Source organism: Oncorhynchus keta, chromosome 2, assembly GCF_023373465.1.
Source record: "Oncorhynchus keta strain PuntledgeMale-10-30-2019 chromosome 2, Oket_V2, whole genome shotgun sequence".
Taxonomy (NCBI): domain Eukaryota; kingdom Metazoa; phylum Chordata; class Actinopteri; order Salmoniformes; family Salmonidae; genus Oncorhynchus; species Oncorhynchus keta.
The window spans coordinates 61,420,941-61,439,343 of NC_068422.1; the positions used below are offsets into that span (position 1 = coordinate 61,420,941).

Below are 18,403 nucleotides of genomic sequence, written 5' to 3' on the forward strand. Positions count from 1 at the left end.
GATAACAATGACGCTGAGGCTCTGCTTTTTCACTTTAAAAGTATACCAAACAAAACCCATTGCTTGCATAGTTTTTTTAAAGCATACAGCTCTATGCACAATAACTACTTTTTATAATTTCCATAGAACATTTTACAAAAATAGATTTACTCAAACAGTGCAGATGTAAGGTTTGGCAACAGACTGCCGGTAAAATCTTCATCCGTTTTGTACGTGACTATGTTTTCTTAATTAAGTAGCTTCTCCAAATTAAGATTCAAAGATGTCTGCAGAAAGAATGGGGTGTCAGTTATGATAGGATACCTTGAGTTTAAAAATATATATATTTTGTTTATCGAACTACAGTAAGTGAAGTGGATTAACACCCGGTAACAGAATGGCGGTAAGAGAATTTCATCATGGGTCCCTGATCTGTACTATACAGAAATGAACAATTGTGAACGTCATTGTCTTCATGGTGATGCATCCTGAAAGGTACACAAAGGTAGAACATTTGTACTGTATATCCTCCTTGCGTGTTTGGGTATTATTCTTAGCTCCACCCCCCAAACAAGACCACAGAGAGAGGGACGGGTTGTCCAGACTGTTTTCACACTCTTGCTTTGACCACCACGTGACAGAATGATAAAATGAATCATTTATAAGCTGAACACAACAGTATGCCACTGGAAGGGAGGACAGTAGCAGGTGACCCAACTGTTGTTTGTGACTACTATGAATTCCCGTTGTAGCCAATTCACTTGCAGTCATTCTGTTACACTTTTTTTTGGTAACAGAATGACATGTTTTAATCACTAAATTAATCATAGAAAGGAACGTTTTCAGCTTTCAGAAATTGTGTACAGATCCTTGCGACCTTGGGGCCGTGCATTGTCATGCTGAAACATGAGGTGATGGCGGCAGATGCTCCTAAATCTGCGTTGCTTGCTGTTTGGGGTTTTAGGCTGGTTATCTGTATAGCACTTTGTGACATCGGCTGATGTAAAAAAGGGCTTTATAAATAAATGTGATTGATTGATTATAAATACATTTGATTGAATGGCACGACAATGTGCCCCATGACCTCGTTACGGTATCGCTGTGCATTCGAATTGCCGTCGATGAAAATGCAATTGTGTTCGTGGTCCGTAGCTTAAGCCTGCCCATACCATAACCCTACCGCCACCATGGGGCACTCTGTTCACAACGTTGACATCAGCAAACTGCCCGCCTACACAACGAAATACACGTGGTCTACAGTTGTGAGGATGGTTGGACGTACTGCTAAATTCTCTAAAACGACGTTGGAGGCAGGTTATGGTAGAGAAATGAACATTCAATTGTCTGGCAACAGCTCTGGTGGACATTCCTGCAGTCCGCGTGCCAATTGCACGCTCCCTCAAAGCATGAGTCATCTGTGGCATTGTGTTGTGTGACAAAACTGCACATTTTAGACTGGCCTTTTATTGGCCCCAGCACAAGGTGCACCTGTGGAATGATCCTGCTGTTTAATCAGCTTCTTGATATGCCACACCTGTCAGGTGGATAGATTATCTTGGCAAAGGAGAAATGTTCACTTAACAGGGATGTAAACAGATTTGTGCAGAACATTTGAGATAAATAAAATGAAATATCAATTTCTGGGACCTTTTATTTTTCGCTCATGAGGACCAACACTTGTTGCGTTTTATATTTTTGTTCAGTGTTTGTTCATATGCCTTAATACATTTTAAAAAATGGACTCTTCGCTTTCATTTGACACCAAATTGTATGTGCTCCTGTGAACTTTACATGTTAGTCCTCATGGGGCTTTTTACATGGAAATGCACATGTCTAAAAAAAGAGTGAGTGATTTGACCTTATTAAAATATACAGCTTTGTGGATTCTCTGCAGTGCTGTACCATGTTTGAGGGTCCACTTATTCATTTTCCAGATTTGTTATGGACATCATGACCATTTCATGGGGTTGGTTGACTGATGCTTATGTGATTCTCCTGTCATATGGAATCCATAAATAGAAAGCCACATAATAAACATTGTTTGATTATAACTGACTTGTATTATGTGGAAATATGTGGAAACTGTGCTTTATAACATCCCTTGGTGCTTTGAAATCAAAAAGCGTGTAAATTGTCTGTGACACCCACTACTCAGACAGCCGTATAGAATTATTCAAAGTCACTTTTTCCACACTGAATAGAATCAGAGGAGACATGTTGCCTCCCACCCCCTCTGTGAGCAACACTCATTTAAGAAATACATGTATTATATTTTTTTTAAATATATTTATTTAAAATAATGTATGATTTAGAAATATTTATCTCCGTGAGATGTGGTTATTGTGATTGTGTCCCTGGGTGACCTTATGGCAGAGAGTACCCGAGTCTCTAATCCTAGAAAAGTCCTGCAATGTGAGAAAAAGACAGCCAGGCTGTTTTAACTACAAGGCAAGGCAGTAGGATGTCAACATCTCCGGCAGACGGCCTCCCCCTCTTAGCTCTACACCCTGACCCCTGTCTTAAAGCCAGATCCATCAGAGATATAGGGGCTTTTATTTCAGCCTTAACTCCTTTGAATATGCAGATTATTTCCATTCTTCGCAGACACATTTAACTGAAGGGTGGAGCATCAGCTCTGTGCACATCCCAGACAGGGATAAAAGCACTTAGCGTCAGGGTTTTCAGCTGCAGATTACCGGTTTACCCATAGCTCCTCTACACAATGACTCGATGTATTGTCTTGTTGCCATGCTAGGAGACTGATTTTCTTTTAGTTTTTAGTTTGTCACTATAAGTAGATAAACAGCCTCCCTCTGTCTGAAGACCTGGTTCTGACTGCCATTGCTAAATCCACCTCCTTGTTTGTGGAGGATTTGCTGGGATCTTTCCTGTGCCACTGCTGTGTTTTATACCCACTAACACTATTGATTGTTACCAGGAGGTTTGAACAAATGTAGGGTGGAAAAGTGACAAATCAATAATGGTACAGTTTAAAGTAGCAGCCAGATATTTATTTCTACAATGCTACAATTCATTCTGAGTTTCCGTCTTTCTTGGCATGTAGGGCATTGCAATACTTGCAACAATCCATCATCTACATCCAAACCTGACAGCAAGGTCAAACAGTGAAACTATGCCTCGATACTCTGATCGACTGGGCATCAAGGCCACCTGGAAAAATTGGAATTGTGTCTGGGTGCCCAAATCAAACCCAAATGTCCCACAAATGTTTGCCAGGCTCCAGTGACACAGCTCAAAGCAATATTGATGCTGTCCCAGTGCAAAGGGGAAAAAAAGATGAACTCACTTCCTGTGGGATTACCATGGTTTTTAAATCCCAAAGGAATCAAACTCAGAGATACAGAAAACAAATGTAAGCCCTGGAGGATTAACAATCTAAATTCTCGACTTGCAAGAATGAAAAAGAGGATTTCCCTTCTTCCTTTGATACCTGTCATATTAATAATTTATTAATTTCTGCAATTTATGGGATAAAGCATAGCTCTGTGCATCAGAGCCTAGACAGCTCCGGTCAAAGCGAGCCATGGCGACATTTATTTTTTGTCTCCTTTGTGCGGTACCTGAAATGGCGGATTGTGTGTTGGCCTGTTTTTCCCCCTCCTTCCTTTCCCTGCCGAAAAAAAGAGCACTTTATATAAAGAGAAACGGATAAAGCCATGGCCAAGATACAAATACAGTAATGCTGCATTGAATGTTGGATTAAACCCAGAGAATACCTAGCCTAGAACTCTGAAGCTCTGGGAGACAGACCTGATGATAACGCTATATCGCCTTCCACCTCACAACACTGCCAAAGGTCACTGCTGTCACAGGCTGCAGAGACATGAGATTTTTTTTTCCCATGGCCAACTCCTTTCGAGACAGGGGTTAAGGGTGCATACAGATCATCGTCATTGCTGTGTTATCAATGTGTCCATTCATGCTTTGGGTTTTTGTAGCACACTGTACTGTGTAATATACAGTATTCACTTTTCCTCCATGTGTCGTATTCAAAAGCAGAGCATGTTTGTTGATTTAGGCCCAGGACATTGTGCCGATCCTGAGATGATGAGAGGCCCTTGTCCATTATTGGTCTATGTGTTATAGCTTAAATACCCCGTTTTCATACCACTGCTCTGAACTGACACAATTATCTTTTGAGGACCTTGATGGAGTTGAACATCTCTGTCAATATCTCATTTTAAATGAGCAGATTTCCTGCCGGTGCTCAATCTTCACAGGATCTTTAGAGACAGGTCACAACACACCATCGTTCATTTTCTCTCCAATTAGTCCACACAATCATGTGCTATGAGAGGAGAGGGTGATGGGTAATTTCCTCACTGGTGACTCCCACCGGCTTGAGTTGGATATAATTGACTTTGGAATGTGACTCATTAACATGTGTCTGTGGGATAGATGATCCATGGGGTTTTTATTCACAAATAGACATATCAGTCCCGGACGTAAAGTATATTGCTAATTAATGGTGGCTGGGCTGAACCACCAAGACCCGGTAAGATTGATAACAAGTGGGATCACATTTCCTGTCTTCTATCTTCCTTCCCTTGTTTATTTCCCCTGTTGGCCACTCTGTTGTGTATAAGAGTTATTATCCTCTTGCGTTGCTCATTTTTAATCACTTTCACCAAATCAGAAGAAAGGACTAAGCCTGTCAACTGTTGTTGCCACACTAATGTTTCTTAAGGCAGATATGGTCGGTTTAGTCGGACTTGAACAGTAGTCCCATCTCATGTTTAGACAGGTGTGGTTGTGCATTGGGGGTGAAAAATCGATACAGTAACATATCGCAGTATTATTTGAATATGATATTATATCAATATTTGACTCCCAAGTATCGATTTGTAAAATAAATAAAAAAGGTAGAGTTAGCTAAAGATAGTCGGCTGTACATGCGCCAAAACCCTGGCTTGTTCTCCATCTTCTTTTGAAGTAGTGAGCCAACGTCTTTTCAGAACTTTTATTTACCTGACTGATCAAAACTCATTTTCTCATGCTCTCGCTTGTCTCTCTGCAGCAGACATCGAATCGCAATACATATAGAATTGTGAGAATCGCAATACATATCGTATCGGCACCTGATAATATCATATTCTGAGGTCCTTGGCAAGTCCCAGCCCTAATTGTTATGGGTTTCTAATGGTATAACATCCGGTAAATAGCCTATACATTTGACGCCAAAATTCATGTTGTTTGGTAATACTTGTGAACACCCGTCAAGAGTACATTTTTCTTCAGAATGATGACATGAAGAATCCCATCCATAATGACCACCCGGTACAGCCAGAAGAGGACTGGCTCCTATCAATGTTTCTTCCTAGGTTCTTGCCTTCTAGGGAGTTTTTCCTAGATGCTTCGACATCTGCATTGCTTGCTCTTTGGGATTTTGGGCTGAGTATCTGTAAAGCACTTTCCCACTGGGCACAGACTTCCGTTCAACGTCTAGTTTGGATTTACATTTGGTTGAGTTGTCAACTAACGTGAATTCAATGTGAAATCAACATGTCATTTGGGATTTAGGTAAAACGTTGGTTGAGAAAAAAGACGAAATTCCCCCTGTTGATGACTTCTTTCAAATCCGATCATTTTTCCACATGAATTCAACATCCTCACGCAGATTTGTTTTCGGTTGAAATGACTTGGAAACAACGTTGATTCAACCAGTTTGTGTCCAGTGGGTTTGTGACAACTGCTGATGTAAAAAGACAAACACGTACAACACGTCCAGCTCTGATCTGGACACTAGTGGTTTGCATTCAATTTGAAGTCTCTTTCTGTGAATTGACATTGTTGTCTTCATCATCGATAACGGGTACTGTGAAGCACTGAAGTGGTCCCTGACATTCTGTGTGCTTTCCCTTTGATTTCTCTTTGCTCATCTTGTTCACTTTGCTCTCTCTGTCTCTCTCTTCCTTTCTCTCTCTCGCTCATCACCTTGACGTCGTCTGTGTTTGTTTAACAACCATGGAGACGGTTTCAAGTCTGCTGCTCTTGCCCATGAAAGAAATCAGTTCAGTGGCTATGAAATTGTGAGTTTAGTAATGTTTTTTTTCTCTCTTTTCGCTACTGCAAAGGCAGATTACCAGCCGGTGGTAGCTAGATGGTTTGTAAGATTCTCTATGGGTTCTACTGATACAATCTGCTGATACATAACCCACAGTGTAGACTATCTTCTATATCATTATTCAACCTGGCAGATCCATTACCACTGACGAGTTCCTTCCTTTTGGCTAAAATGACTTATAATGCCGGCTATGACATTAAAACCATACTTTTGATTTCATGGATGGTCAGTCCTTGCATCCGTAGCTCTGTCAATGCATTTGATTGGTTGCATTTTTCGAGCCCCCGTCCCTCAGCTTTTTCCCCGAAACAAAGTGGTAGGGAGATGCTTTGTTGTTGTTTCAAATGCGGATTACCTCTTTAATGCGAGATGAGCTTTTCTATCATTATAGAAAATCAAAATAGGAAAGCTGTCAATCAATTTGTTCAGCAAGGGAATACATTTCACAGAAGATAATCTTTAAAAAAAACAAAAAATCAAATTAGTGAAGTTCAAGTATGACCATTTTTTAAAAGTAAAGTCTGTTCATACAGCCTGTCTGGTGAAAAGGTTGTCTCCCTCCAAAAATATTTTGGTATTTTTTCCCTTCTGTGTACCCTCCCCTCCGTGTATTTTTGGTCTCCATTTTCCTTCTGGGCATTTCAACGCAGAATTAACTAACAAAACCCACAGACACTCTATTGCAGTGCCTCACTTTGCTCCTTCCTCCTCGTGTGTCATCCTCCACCCATAATGGTTGGGATCTGGGTCTATTTGTCTCCTGTCCCTTATCCCTTTTCCCTTTGCCTCAAATCAATTCCAGACACTGCAGTTTCCTGCTCCCTAGATCAGGCTGGCTGGACTGGGCCATCTGAAACTCCAGCTACTCCTTCATTTCCAGGAATAGGAGAAGTCTGGGGAGTTTGGGGCTTTGGAAGCTGACTGTTCCACTGTTCCACAGTTTGAGTGTAGCTGTAAAAATACATTATGCTGGCAATTCCTCTTTTTGTGACTAAAATACTAGCATCTCGTTGCTAGACAAAAGGGAAAAGACTGGATTTTTTTTTTTACAATAAACCTCACATGGTTTAATGGATTGAATAGCCGAAGAGATGCAGATGCAGTCTTCAATTATTTTTGTTCTTCTTTTTCATTAACATTCTTGGATACACAGCAATGTGGCATAGCAATTAGACTTGCATAACAACCGAAGACATAATTATTATGTTATGGATGTGACACAAAAAGAGAAACTCTGGTTGTTACTAATTGGAGGCACCACTATAGCATACATTGCCTCCTGACGTCTGCTGGTTGTCAGTAGTGGAGATCCTTTGTGAAGGTTTGGAGTACATGCCATTTGGTTTCACATTCAGTGGAAAGATGTCAGATCGGTGCTTGCAATCACAGTCCGTTTGTGCTATTTCCGATTCAAATGACTTGCTTCATCTTTGTTTCTTTAACTGTATTCTCGGCTGTTTAGAAATGATATTTTTGAGCCGAACAGTTCTTCAGCAGTTTCTTAATGACACAAACTCTTTGGTTAATGGTATTGTTGTACAATTGCAACATGAATTCAGTTCTGCTGACTGCAGTAAGGGTTAATGAACCAGATGCGTAGCTTCTGTTTGCATCTTACAGTTTTTAGTCATTTGCAAAGAGAGTCTTTCTCTGCATTTGTTCATTTTGAGTTGAAGATACATTTAATAAATGACAGAGGTTGGGGATACTGGTATGACTAACTTACCTTTAGAGATTCCTAGATAGGCCTATTGTTCATGCTGTATGGGTTCATATACATAATACAGTGTGTACTCATGTCCTCTGAGTGATGATGCCTAGTGATACGGATTACTAGTCTATGAACAAGCTGATGTGGGTACTTGTAGTTCATAATTCCCCCTTAACTTTTTGTAGTGGGTTAAGAGAGATCAGATACCCCCTACTCCACCAGATGCACACATGAACACACATAGTCAGAAGCTGGTGTGAAGTGGAACAATCATGTGTGTCTCCCTGAACCGTATCCTTCCCTTTGTGGTTTGTCTGTGACTGCCCTTTGTTCAGGCTGTGTATGTACTGCATGTGCTGTCTCAGCTGTAGCTTCTCTCAGCTGTAGCTTCTTCTCGTACTCTCCGTCTCGCTTTCCTTCCAGTTTGAGTGACAGGTGCATCCTACCTTCACACTGCCCTATCAAAACCCTTCCCACCCACACTCCTGTAGCCAGGTATGCAGAAGAGGCATTGTGGTTGACCTGTGCAGGGCTTCTAACCTTCAGATATGTCAAGGTAACTTAACCTGAGTGCTGAGCCTTGCTTGCCACAGTAAAATGATACTCAGTTATAAACCTTTCAACTCCAAGGGCATGCACTGCCTTCCTGAGCACACCAGAGAGGAAAGAAGCCTAGGGCTGAGCTGAAATATCATCACTTTGAGTGCAGCTCCTCTGTGATACATACCTCCTCCGCCATTTCCATCTCCATCCCACAGCCAGCCGTCTCGGTAACGAGACTCCTACCATCGCTTCAAGCTCAGCTGCATCCTCTGCATCCTCTCCCTCGCTCTTTTTTCGGTTGCTTTCCCTTACCCGCATAGTGCAAATGACTGGCTGCTATCCATGGAATCAGTCGTTTTCCATGGCTCTTTGACATCCCTCTGAGCAACGGCATCAACAGCAACATGAACAACAGCATGCAAAGTCTGTAGCAGCAGTAACAGTATCTTCTGTACATGCACTCTTCCTTCACCTGTAGCTGTGGCGGCAAATTGTGGATGATGGCATTAGCATATTATTCATGACTCTGTCTGCTCAGAGAGAAGAAAAAAAAGCGGGTGCATCACTCTCCTGTTAGAATACTAATGACCTCTTTGGCTCTGAAGTGCAGAAAGCCAGACTGGGGTATTTTGTTTGTGAAACACCTATACCGATTAGTCTGTGTAATTGAATGGCAATTAAGAGTCAGGTTACGCCCTGGGAGCACAATCGTTTGTTTCTTTTCTCTATTTTGTCGCTTTTAAAAGCCACAGGAAGCAGCCCACAGTAACCAGAAACCAAAGACCACTTTTCCTCCTTGCAGTGTGGCTTCAAAGCCTCTTTCCATGCAGTCGTATTGAGTAGAAAATCGTTTTTATTCCCAGTTGTTTATCCTCTCTTATGTCTTCTTTTAAAGAGTTAAGTCTGTCAACGCCATGCATGCTATATCTTTGCAGATATTCTAGCAGGTCTTTGTTGTGAGGCGTTGATTTACAGAAGCCGTATCGTATACAAAAGGTAAACACAATGTTAATAAACTTGTCAGCAGGGCCGGCACCAGGTATATGCGACACAAGTGGTCACTTTGGGCCCCCGGCCGCTGGGGACTCAGTCAGCGTCTCAACTTACTGTTGAACACAAAAGGTGCAATTTTTTCGAAATGTGATTGTGCTTCAGCAGTTTTTCTCTTGTTATGTCAGTCACTGACAGTCACTAAATTAGCATGTGAGCTAACAATGTTTAGCTTGGTAAATTAGTCTAGCCATCTAACTAAACTTGTAGTTATCATGTCCAAATAGGGCCCAGGCATGCAGGGCAGGTTCCCAGGGGCCCTGACTGCCAGGGGGCCCCCACTGATTTTGTTAGTCACTCTCACTCACCTGTTATTAACATGGCATACGTTTTGGCAAAAATGTTCTCTACACTGCATAGCAAAATGGGTAGAAATGCAAAGTGTTTGCTCACCGTCATGACAAAATGTGTAGAATTGCAAAGTATTTGCTCCCCCCATGGCAAAATGGGTAGAATTGCAAAGTGTTTGCTCCCCTCATGGCAAAATGTGTAGAATTGCAAAGTGTTTGCTCCCCCCATGGCAAAATGGGTAGAATTGCAAAGTGTTTGCTCCCCGTCATGGCAAAATGTGTAGAATTGCAAAGTGTTTGCTCCCCCCATGGCAAAATGTGTAGAATTGCAAAGTGTTTGCTCCCTGTCATGACAAAATATGTAGAATTGCAAAGTGTTTGCTCCCCCCATGGCAAAATGGGTAGAATTGCAAAGTGTTTGCTCCCCGTCATGGCAAAATGTGTAGAATTGCAAAGTGTTTGCTCCCCCCATAGCAAAATGGGTAGAATTGCAGAAAGCTTGCATTAAAACAAACAAAATTCTCTCTCTAAAACGAGTGAGAGAATAGCAGAGAACCTCCTGATCTCAGAGTCCTCTGTGGTAGTAGTGTTGGAGCAATTACCTGTCAGAGTGAGAAGCAGCATGGTGGAGCTCTGAGGACTACACAAGACTACAGTCCCGATCACTTGACCCTGATCGGCTTCTTTCAACGCTGTGAGAATGAGGTGGCGACGGTGGTGTTATTTCTCTCTTCTTTTTTCTTTATCCAAACAAAGATTTATATGTGTGCAAGGGGTAAAATTCGGAGAAAGCCCGATTCCTAGGAATAGAACCACCACTCAGGTGGATACAGGGGTCATGCTCCAAAATACAGCATTGTTAAAGGAAAACATTCGGCGCCTATGGTGTAATATACAGACTGCAGTGCGCCTGGTTTGTCCATGAAAGTGGCGGATTACAGAACATGTGGAGGGCTTAGAAGGGTGGTTTATTTTCATTATGATACGGTCTGTCGAGCAATCTGCCGTGATCATATGGCCACTTTGCGTTGAGTGAAAACATGGTCTTATCAGTATATAAACTGTACAGTACCATGCTTGTATCTTGAAAGGAGGCATAGCCTACTTTTTAGAGGTATAATTTATTGTCAATTGAATGAAAAAACATTCAGCTATATATTTAATGATCTTTGTGATTGTTGTAATCGTAAATTATTTTATTCTATGTAGATTAGGTCATCATACGGAGAAATCAGTCAATATCGCATTCAAGCGGTGCGAAGGTACGTCACAAATGCCATTCTTAGAGCAGCATTACCTCCACTCTTTTACATCCCCTCAAGCTGCACAGTCAACCAAGCACTAAAGCCTCCTCCACTGCTCCAGTAAGTGCATCAAAGCTGGTCAGGAAATGGGAAGGCCAGGATGCAGGCGGCACGTGGAGAATTCATTCCAAAGACGCTGAGTCCATCACAGCAACCCTATTTGTAACGCTAGACTGTCGCCTCTACCTCTCTCTCTCTCTCTCTCTGTCTCTCTCTTCTTTCTCTCCTCCCTCTCTCTATGTATTGCTCTCTTTCCCTCTATCCCTCACTATTTATTTTTTCTCTGTCTTTCTCTCTCTCTCTCTCTCTCGCAAAAAAACACTCCAACTGGACAGTTTTTTTTCTCCATCTCTTCATTCAGACTCAATCACGGACACTCTTACTGACAGTTGTCGCTGCTTTGTGGGATGTATTGTTGTCTCTACCTCCTTGCCATTTGTCCTGTTGTCTGTGCATAATAATGTTTGTAGCATATTTTGTGCTGCTGCCATATTGTGTTGCTCCAATGTTGTTGTCCTGTTGTGTTGCTACCATGCTGTCTTGTCATGGGTTGCTGCCATGCTGCGTTGTTGTCTTTAGGTCTCTCTTTATGTAGTGTTGTGGTGTCTGCCATGGAAATTGCCACCAAATGAGAGAGACTCTGACATTCAATAAACATATTTTCTTTATTAGATAAGAATTGCAGTATGGAGGGGATCACATAAAGTGTAATGTTAAAAGCCCACTGAAGAAGAGTTGGGTCTCAGTTTATAGAAGGAAATTACAGCCCCCGTTTTGGGTGGTGTGACAAACAAACAGAGCAATAGCCGTGAGGATGTACTGGTTGCTGACCTTAAAGGACTACGGAACTGAGAAACTGAGGTTGGCCTGAGGTGAGTTTTTTATTGTTGTCAAGATATGTCGCGCCATTTCTCAATGCTCATTGTCTCCACACTGTTTCTAAAAGAAGCCAAAACCATTTGTCTTGCTCGTCTGTTACAGCTTAGTTCAGTCTACTGCTAAAAAGGGAATAACAGCACTTTGTCTGTGAGTCCAGAACCATGGGTCAGACACGCAGACAAAGGGGAAGTGTTCTAGCAGAGGGAGCACATCTTATCAGTACATCACGTGACTTAAGTTAAATGCATAGACACACTGGATAAACTTTATTTTATTATTTTGCCACCATACGCCTCTCTTTTGTCGTGATGTGTGTTTTGACCCATATTTTTCATTTTTAATCCCAGGCCTCCGCCCCGCAGGAGTCCTTCTGCCTTTTGGATCAATAAAATAATGAAATAAACATTTCCCGTGCCCAGACAGCATAGGCGACTCAACACCACCCAATAAATAAGCTGTTTGCACACACTATTCACACAAATCAGTACATGTGCACACAGTAGACATACTTTGTGCACCCCACACACACACACACACGCGCGCGCGCGCGCACACACACACACACACACACACACACACACCATACGGTCATAAACAGTTGTGAAAACAGACGGGTGGAGCCTCCAGGGTTGTGGAAGACAGGCGCATATATCACATCTACTCAGACATGAATCACCCTTATTGCTTTAGACCGACTTCATCTTGTACGTGCGACTGGACCTTACAGAATTAAACTGGCACTAGAGAATACGAGAGAGCCAGAGAGAGAGGGAGGGAGAGAGAGGGAGCTTCTCTTTGCTTTTCTTGTACAATGTTAATGGTCAGTCGAGCAAGACAAAGCTGAGCCCCTCTGCACGTGGAGGTTCAGATTTGAGCACAGTTCCATACTCTTGTCTGCTGTTTTTTTTATTTTTACGATCGCTCCAATAACCATTGAGGAGCGATTGCATTCCCTACTTAAAAATAATCATAATAATTGTACAAGGAAGAACACATCTCCCAGCTATAAAAAACCAAATCCCAACCCCCACATCCACCTTCAGTGGCTGAAGAAATGCTTTACTTATTTAGGACATCATTTAGGTTCTCATCATAACCCTAATGAGGCCCGACATTGAAAGAACCAATAACATTTGATTTGTATTCACTGCTTAATGATATTTCCTTTGAGGACTATGCTTACTGGTTAGAGTAAGAGCCCCACTGAGCTGATAAGTGCTTTTTGGGGTTCTCCTCGATCAAATGGTGTGGGATCGTATGCCTTTTAGAGTCTATTGATGTGTCGGTACTCAATATTAAACATCAGCATGGAACTAACTTAATTCTTCAACTTTGACCCTGTGTTCAATTTAAAATAGTAATGTCGGCAGAGCAGTAACACATGTGCTGTTACAGCGCCACAATGAGATATTGAAGACACTTGCTTGGTGTGAAAAAGACTGTGCTGAAAGAGAGGGAGGATTTATCTGCCCGGTGCCTCTCTCCTGATCTTCACTTTTCATGGCTGTGACAGAGTGAAGTTACTGGCTGCTTTTAGCGGAGACTTGGAGAAAGACTAGAGGGATTGTTTTAATTGTCCCTCACTGTCAGGTCACTCCATTTCTCCTTAGACATCCCCTCTCCACCACTGTCCATGGCTGGGCTAGAACAGTGGAAATAGAGCTGGATTTACACACTACAATTAAGGCCACGTATATTTGTAGCTGGCCATTTCATTTCTTCTGAAGCACAAGCTATTTTTTTTCTCCCCTTTATCCAATAATTATTTTCTCCAAGTCTCAGTAACAATTTTGCACTTACAAGCAGCTGTGGCATTATCTTACCCCTAATTAAGTAACATGAAATGTAACCATGTTTATTTATTCAAGAGGAATATGAAACACTTCCACTTATATTGCGCAGGTTCGCGTTTTTCCTCATGAGTCTTGTTCTGGAGGCAACTCTGCAGAATGGTCACTAGCCTGCACAGCCACAAAGTCATAACATCTGATAAACCCAACCTTAATGTCACGTACGCTCCCTCTCCAGCCTCGAGGTCATCAGGCTGCTGATTATCCCTCACACCTGTCACTATCGTCAAGCGCACCAGCGCCTCGTGACACTCACCTGGACTCCATCACCTCCTTGATTATCTTCCCTATATCTGTCACTCCCCTTGGTACTTTCCTCAGGTGTTATTGACTCTGTTTCATGTCGGTGAATTGTGTTTCGTGTTTCTTTTATTTATTAAAACACTCACTCCCTGAACTTGCTTCTCGACTCTCAGCACATTCGTTACACTTAACCTTAAATTAAGACCAAAAAGCACTTTTTTTTAAATAAATGTTTACAACATAGCCAATTTTCACTTTGCAGCTTGTCCATCTTGCGGCAATCGCTCAGTTCTGCCTCTAGGGCAAGACCCATGACAGTAAACCTGCATATATTAGTGTCTACAGCTATGGCCTATCCGCCCCTTTACAATATTTACAAGGTGCTATAGAGTGTTGATATACGCTGAGTAGACAAACATTAAGAACGCTGGGATCCCTTATTGATGTCACTTCTTAAATCCACTTCAATCAGTGTAGATGAAGGGGAGGAGACAGGTTAAACAAGTATTTGTAAGCCTTGAGACAACTGAGACATGGATTGCGTATGTATTATATTCAGAGAGTGAATGGGAAAAACAAAAGGTAGGTGCCAGGCGCCCCGGTTTGTGTCAAGAACTGGAACACTGCTGGGTTTTTCATGCTCAACTGTTTCCCATTTGTATCAAGAATGGTCCACCACAAAAACGACATCCTGCCTACTTGACACAACTGTGGGAAGCATTGTAGTCAACATGACCAGCATCCCTGTGAAATGTTTTTGACACCTTGTAGAGCCGATACCCCGATGAATTGAGGTTGTTCTGAGTGCAAAAGAGGGATGGGGATGGGGGGGTGCAACTCAATATAAGGCGTTTCTGATGTTTGGTGTATTCAGTGTATTTTTCCATATTCACAAATTCTCAGATGTCTCTCACACCATTCCACAGTAGTGCTGCATTGAAACATTTAGCTGTCTAGCCATCCACTGGAATACTTAATACATGACTCACAATCACTGTATTACAGTAATAGATGAGACATTTTGCATCGCTGTTGAGTCACTTGCCATCAATGACTGACTTTGGACCAGACTACTTATTCAGCACATCCACAGTCTTAGCCAAGATGGATGAATGGCTGTGATTCCCGAGGCATTTAAATGGGAAACACTTCCCTTGAGATGATGGGGTATCGGAGGCAATAAAACCACTCCTACACACACAGTTGGCTGACATTTTTGGTGGCCAGTCAATAATGAAAAAAAAGCATAGAATGTCTTCTTTTTCTGGAGTAGCTGCCAATTTACAACCCGAGACAGTGGAAAGCATGAAGCGTTATCAGGCGTTCATTATGGGGACTGACAGTGGAGAGGTCCAACTGAGTTAGGGTGCCCATTTCCCTACTTCACTGGTGAATGTGCTTTATTTGGACTTTATTTATGAGCTCTGCCACACAAGCTGGAGATTTGTTCTGTTTTTTTCTCTTCTCTCCCTCTCTCTCTTCCCTGCTGGACCGTGTGTTTCACCGTAAGCAGTTTGTTAAAGCATTATTGTTGTGGTTGGGCTCCCAGCTAGCATCGTTGCTGAGGCTGAAGGTTCTTAGTGGCTCAGTGGATAGGAAAATCTCCCGCAGGTCCATTTGTTCCCCTGTCCATCCATGAGCAGCCAAGCAGGAAGTGATGAGAGCCAATCATGGGACTGACAACAGCACAGCATCTGGTTAATTGTCAGATGTGTAACATAACCTATTGGCATGTGATTAGGCCTGCTTTGTTTGCAGTTAGGACTGTGCAAATCGACTATTGGACTATTCTGTTTTTAGCTCAGTTGTCGCTTTGTTGACCGTCAGTGAATGAAAATGAAGTGATGCATTTTGTACCAAATTAGAATTTTGAAGGAGACTATTTCCCTTTTGCTCTACTCACCTAATGTAATACTACAAGGGACAAAACATAGGCAACACTTAAATCTGAGAACACCAGTGGCTTGATGTCTAATTAAATAAGAGCAAATGAGTTTGCAACCTCTGTCACTTAATTAGAGCAAGATACAGAGGCACAAAATGAATTAATATGTCGAGATTTAGAGAGGAGTCAATTAAAACTTTGGTTGGAGTGTGGGCTGACGATAACTACTCTTGTACAGAACTGTTTTGTCCCCTGTGACCGACTCTGTGCATTTTCGTTTCATTTCAGGGCCTACGTCGGGAGGAGAAGAAGGAGGAAGAGAGAGAAGAAGAAGGGGGTTGTGATGAGTAACTGCATAAAGCATAACCAAAGGATCCGGTGAGGCTTAGGGTCCAAGTCCCCAGGCTAGTGAGTGAGTGGAGTGAAGCCACCATCCAGGAAGGACCTCAGAGGAAGGTTTTCCCAGGATTATCTCTGGGTTGTGCCTCTCAGGGGACACGTGCAGCAAGGCCCAAAGGAAGGCGGAGCAGCACTGGTCGGCTGGCAACAGGATGTGGGAGGGACTGGGACTGCAGGTGTTCCTGATGTGCCTGGGCGCCGTGCTGTGCAGCGCTGTGGCCGCCTCGGCACCCCTGGAGCACAGCCACCGCCGCCGCCTCTCCCTACACAGGCACCGGGAGAGGACAGGCAAGGAGGGACAGGTCCTACACCGCTCCAAGAGAGGCTGGGTCTGGAACCAGTTCTTTGTCATTGAGGAGTACACAGGGCCAGACCCAGTGTTAGTGGGCAGGGTACGGTCACCGTTTTAAATTCTTCATCATCACCTTCCTACCTCTCCTCTCTTTTCTCTCCCATTCTTTCCCCCTCTCTATCTGTTGATCGCTGAATTAAAGTCACGTGGGGTTTTCATTACCAGTGGAGACCTTGCAATATCCTCAATTTGTTACACAAAGCAATCAGTGTCCCACTTGATTAAAGATTATAAATTAGATTTCCTTTTTAATATCAAAGCATCCCCCAAAGACATTGACATCTGGGAAACAGGCAATTTTAGGGGTCCACAGAAATGACGATTACAAATGGGGACCTAAATTTGCCTCTAATTCCGGCAGTGACAGAGATGGTACCTTGTTATTATTGGATTGGGATATCAATCATGACATCAATCAACAACAAAAACAACATGCATGCAGGACAGGTTTCTATGAACAATATTTCATAGAATATAATGAAAAGTTGGTAGATATTGCAAAATAAATTGAAATACAATTCATATATGCGTTTGTGGGAATATAGTTATGCGTGTTTTGAATTGCAGACATTAACCAATCAACTAAGTGACTAACTGTCTGATAATGTGACAGACCACTAATTGTAATGTTGCTGTGTATTGCACCTAATGTTTATCATCAGAGTAAATATAGATTGATTCTCTATGTTGAAACATATTGGTTTCAAGGCAGCTTTCTCTAAGCTATGCATTTAAATGTAATCACATTTACATGATTGCCTGGGCTGAATGTGCTTCTCATTATCCATGTTCCTCCTAGTGATCACACTACATGTTGGAAGGTAGTATTTTTTAAATGGTTTTTAACATATTTTTTCCAAAGTAATTTTGATGACATTTTTCTTTCCAATTGTTTCCAGCTCCACTCAGACGTTGATGCTGGGGATGGCAATTGCAAGTACATTCTCTCAGGGGAGGGTGCAGGCACCATTTTTGTCATTGATGACAAGACAGGCAACATCCATGCCACCAAGACCCTGGACAGGGAAGAGCAGGCCCAGTACACCCTCACAGCCCAGGCTGTGGACAGGGCCACCAACAAGCCTCTGGAGCCTCCTTCTGAGTTCATAGTCAAGGTCCAGGACATCAATGACAACCCACCTGAGTTCCTACATGGGCCATACTATGCCAGGGTGCCTGAAATGTCCAACGTCGGTGAGTCTGGCTGGGGAATGGACCGTGAAGGATTCTCTACCCTCTGTCTACTTCTCCCTTCCTCAGACTGTTTGCCAGTGAACAGCTTGTTTCCCATGCATTATTCAAAATTACTGTAATCTGACCGGGGGAGGCAAAGTTGGAAGCGTTGCTGTTGTTGTTGCGGCTTTGCAATTTCCCTCTTCCTTGTGAATTTTTTTTTTGCGTGAGTGTGTGTGTGGGGGGGGGATCACACCATGTAATACAACAGCCTTAATGCTGGCCTGTCAGAGTAACAATCTATTTCCCTGCGATTCTACCAGCTGACAACCCAAATGGTGCTTCTGGGGCTCAGACTCGGTAGTCTAGACCAGCCCAGCTTCAAATATGTTCAGAAACCACTCTGATGGCAAATTAATTTCAAATACTGGCGAAACAGCTAGGCTTTGTGTGAATCCCAAAACCATGAGCACTTAAGGACATTATAACCATGGGAGGGATGCTGACTGCACCACATTTTCGGTTAAGAATAAGCAATTTCTAGAATGGCAAACACTTCCAGCATCAGGTATATAACAGGAATTTCATTTCAGAAACATAGTATTGGCTCAAGCTAAATGCCATAATGATTTTCTTATTGCAGGTATTATGTTGGGTAAA

At 42.5% G+C, this 18,403-nt stretch overlaps 1 protein-coding gene across 1 annotated transcript in view; it reads left to right on the forward strand.

Annotated features, from left to right (window-relative positions):
• LOC118358279 (cadherin-11-like) overlaps positions 1-18,403 on the forward strand; it is a 74,972-nt gene that overhangs the window by 38,658 nt on the left and 17,911 nt on the right. The window contains exons 2-3 of the mRNA XM_035735906.2: positions 16,108-16,610; positions 17,470-17,764. Coding sequence (XP_035591799.1) covers positions 16,371-16,610; positions 17,470-17,764 — 535 coding nt within the window. The 5' untranslated portion in view covers positions 16,108-16,370. The remainder of the gene's footprint in view (positions 1-16,107; positions 16,611-17,469; positions 17,765-18,403) is intronic.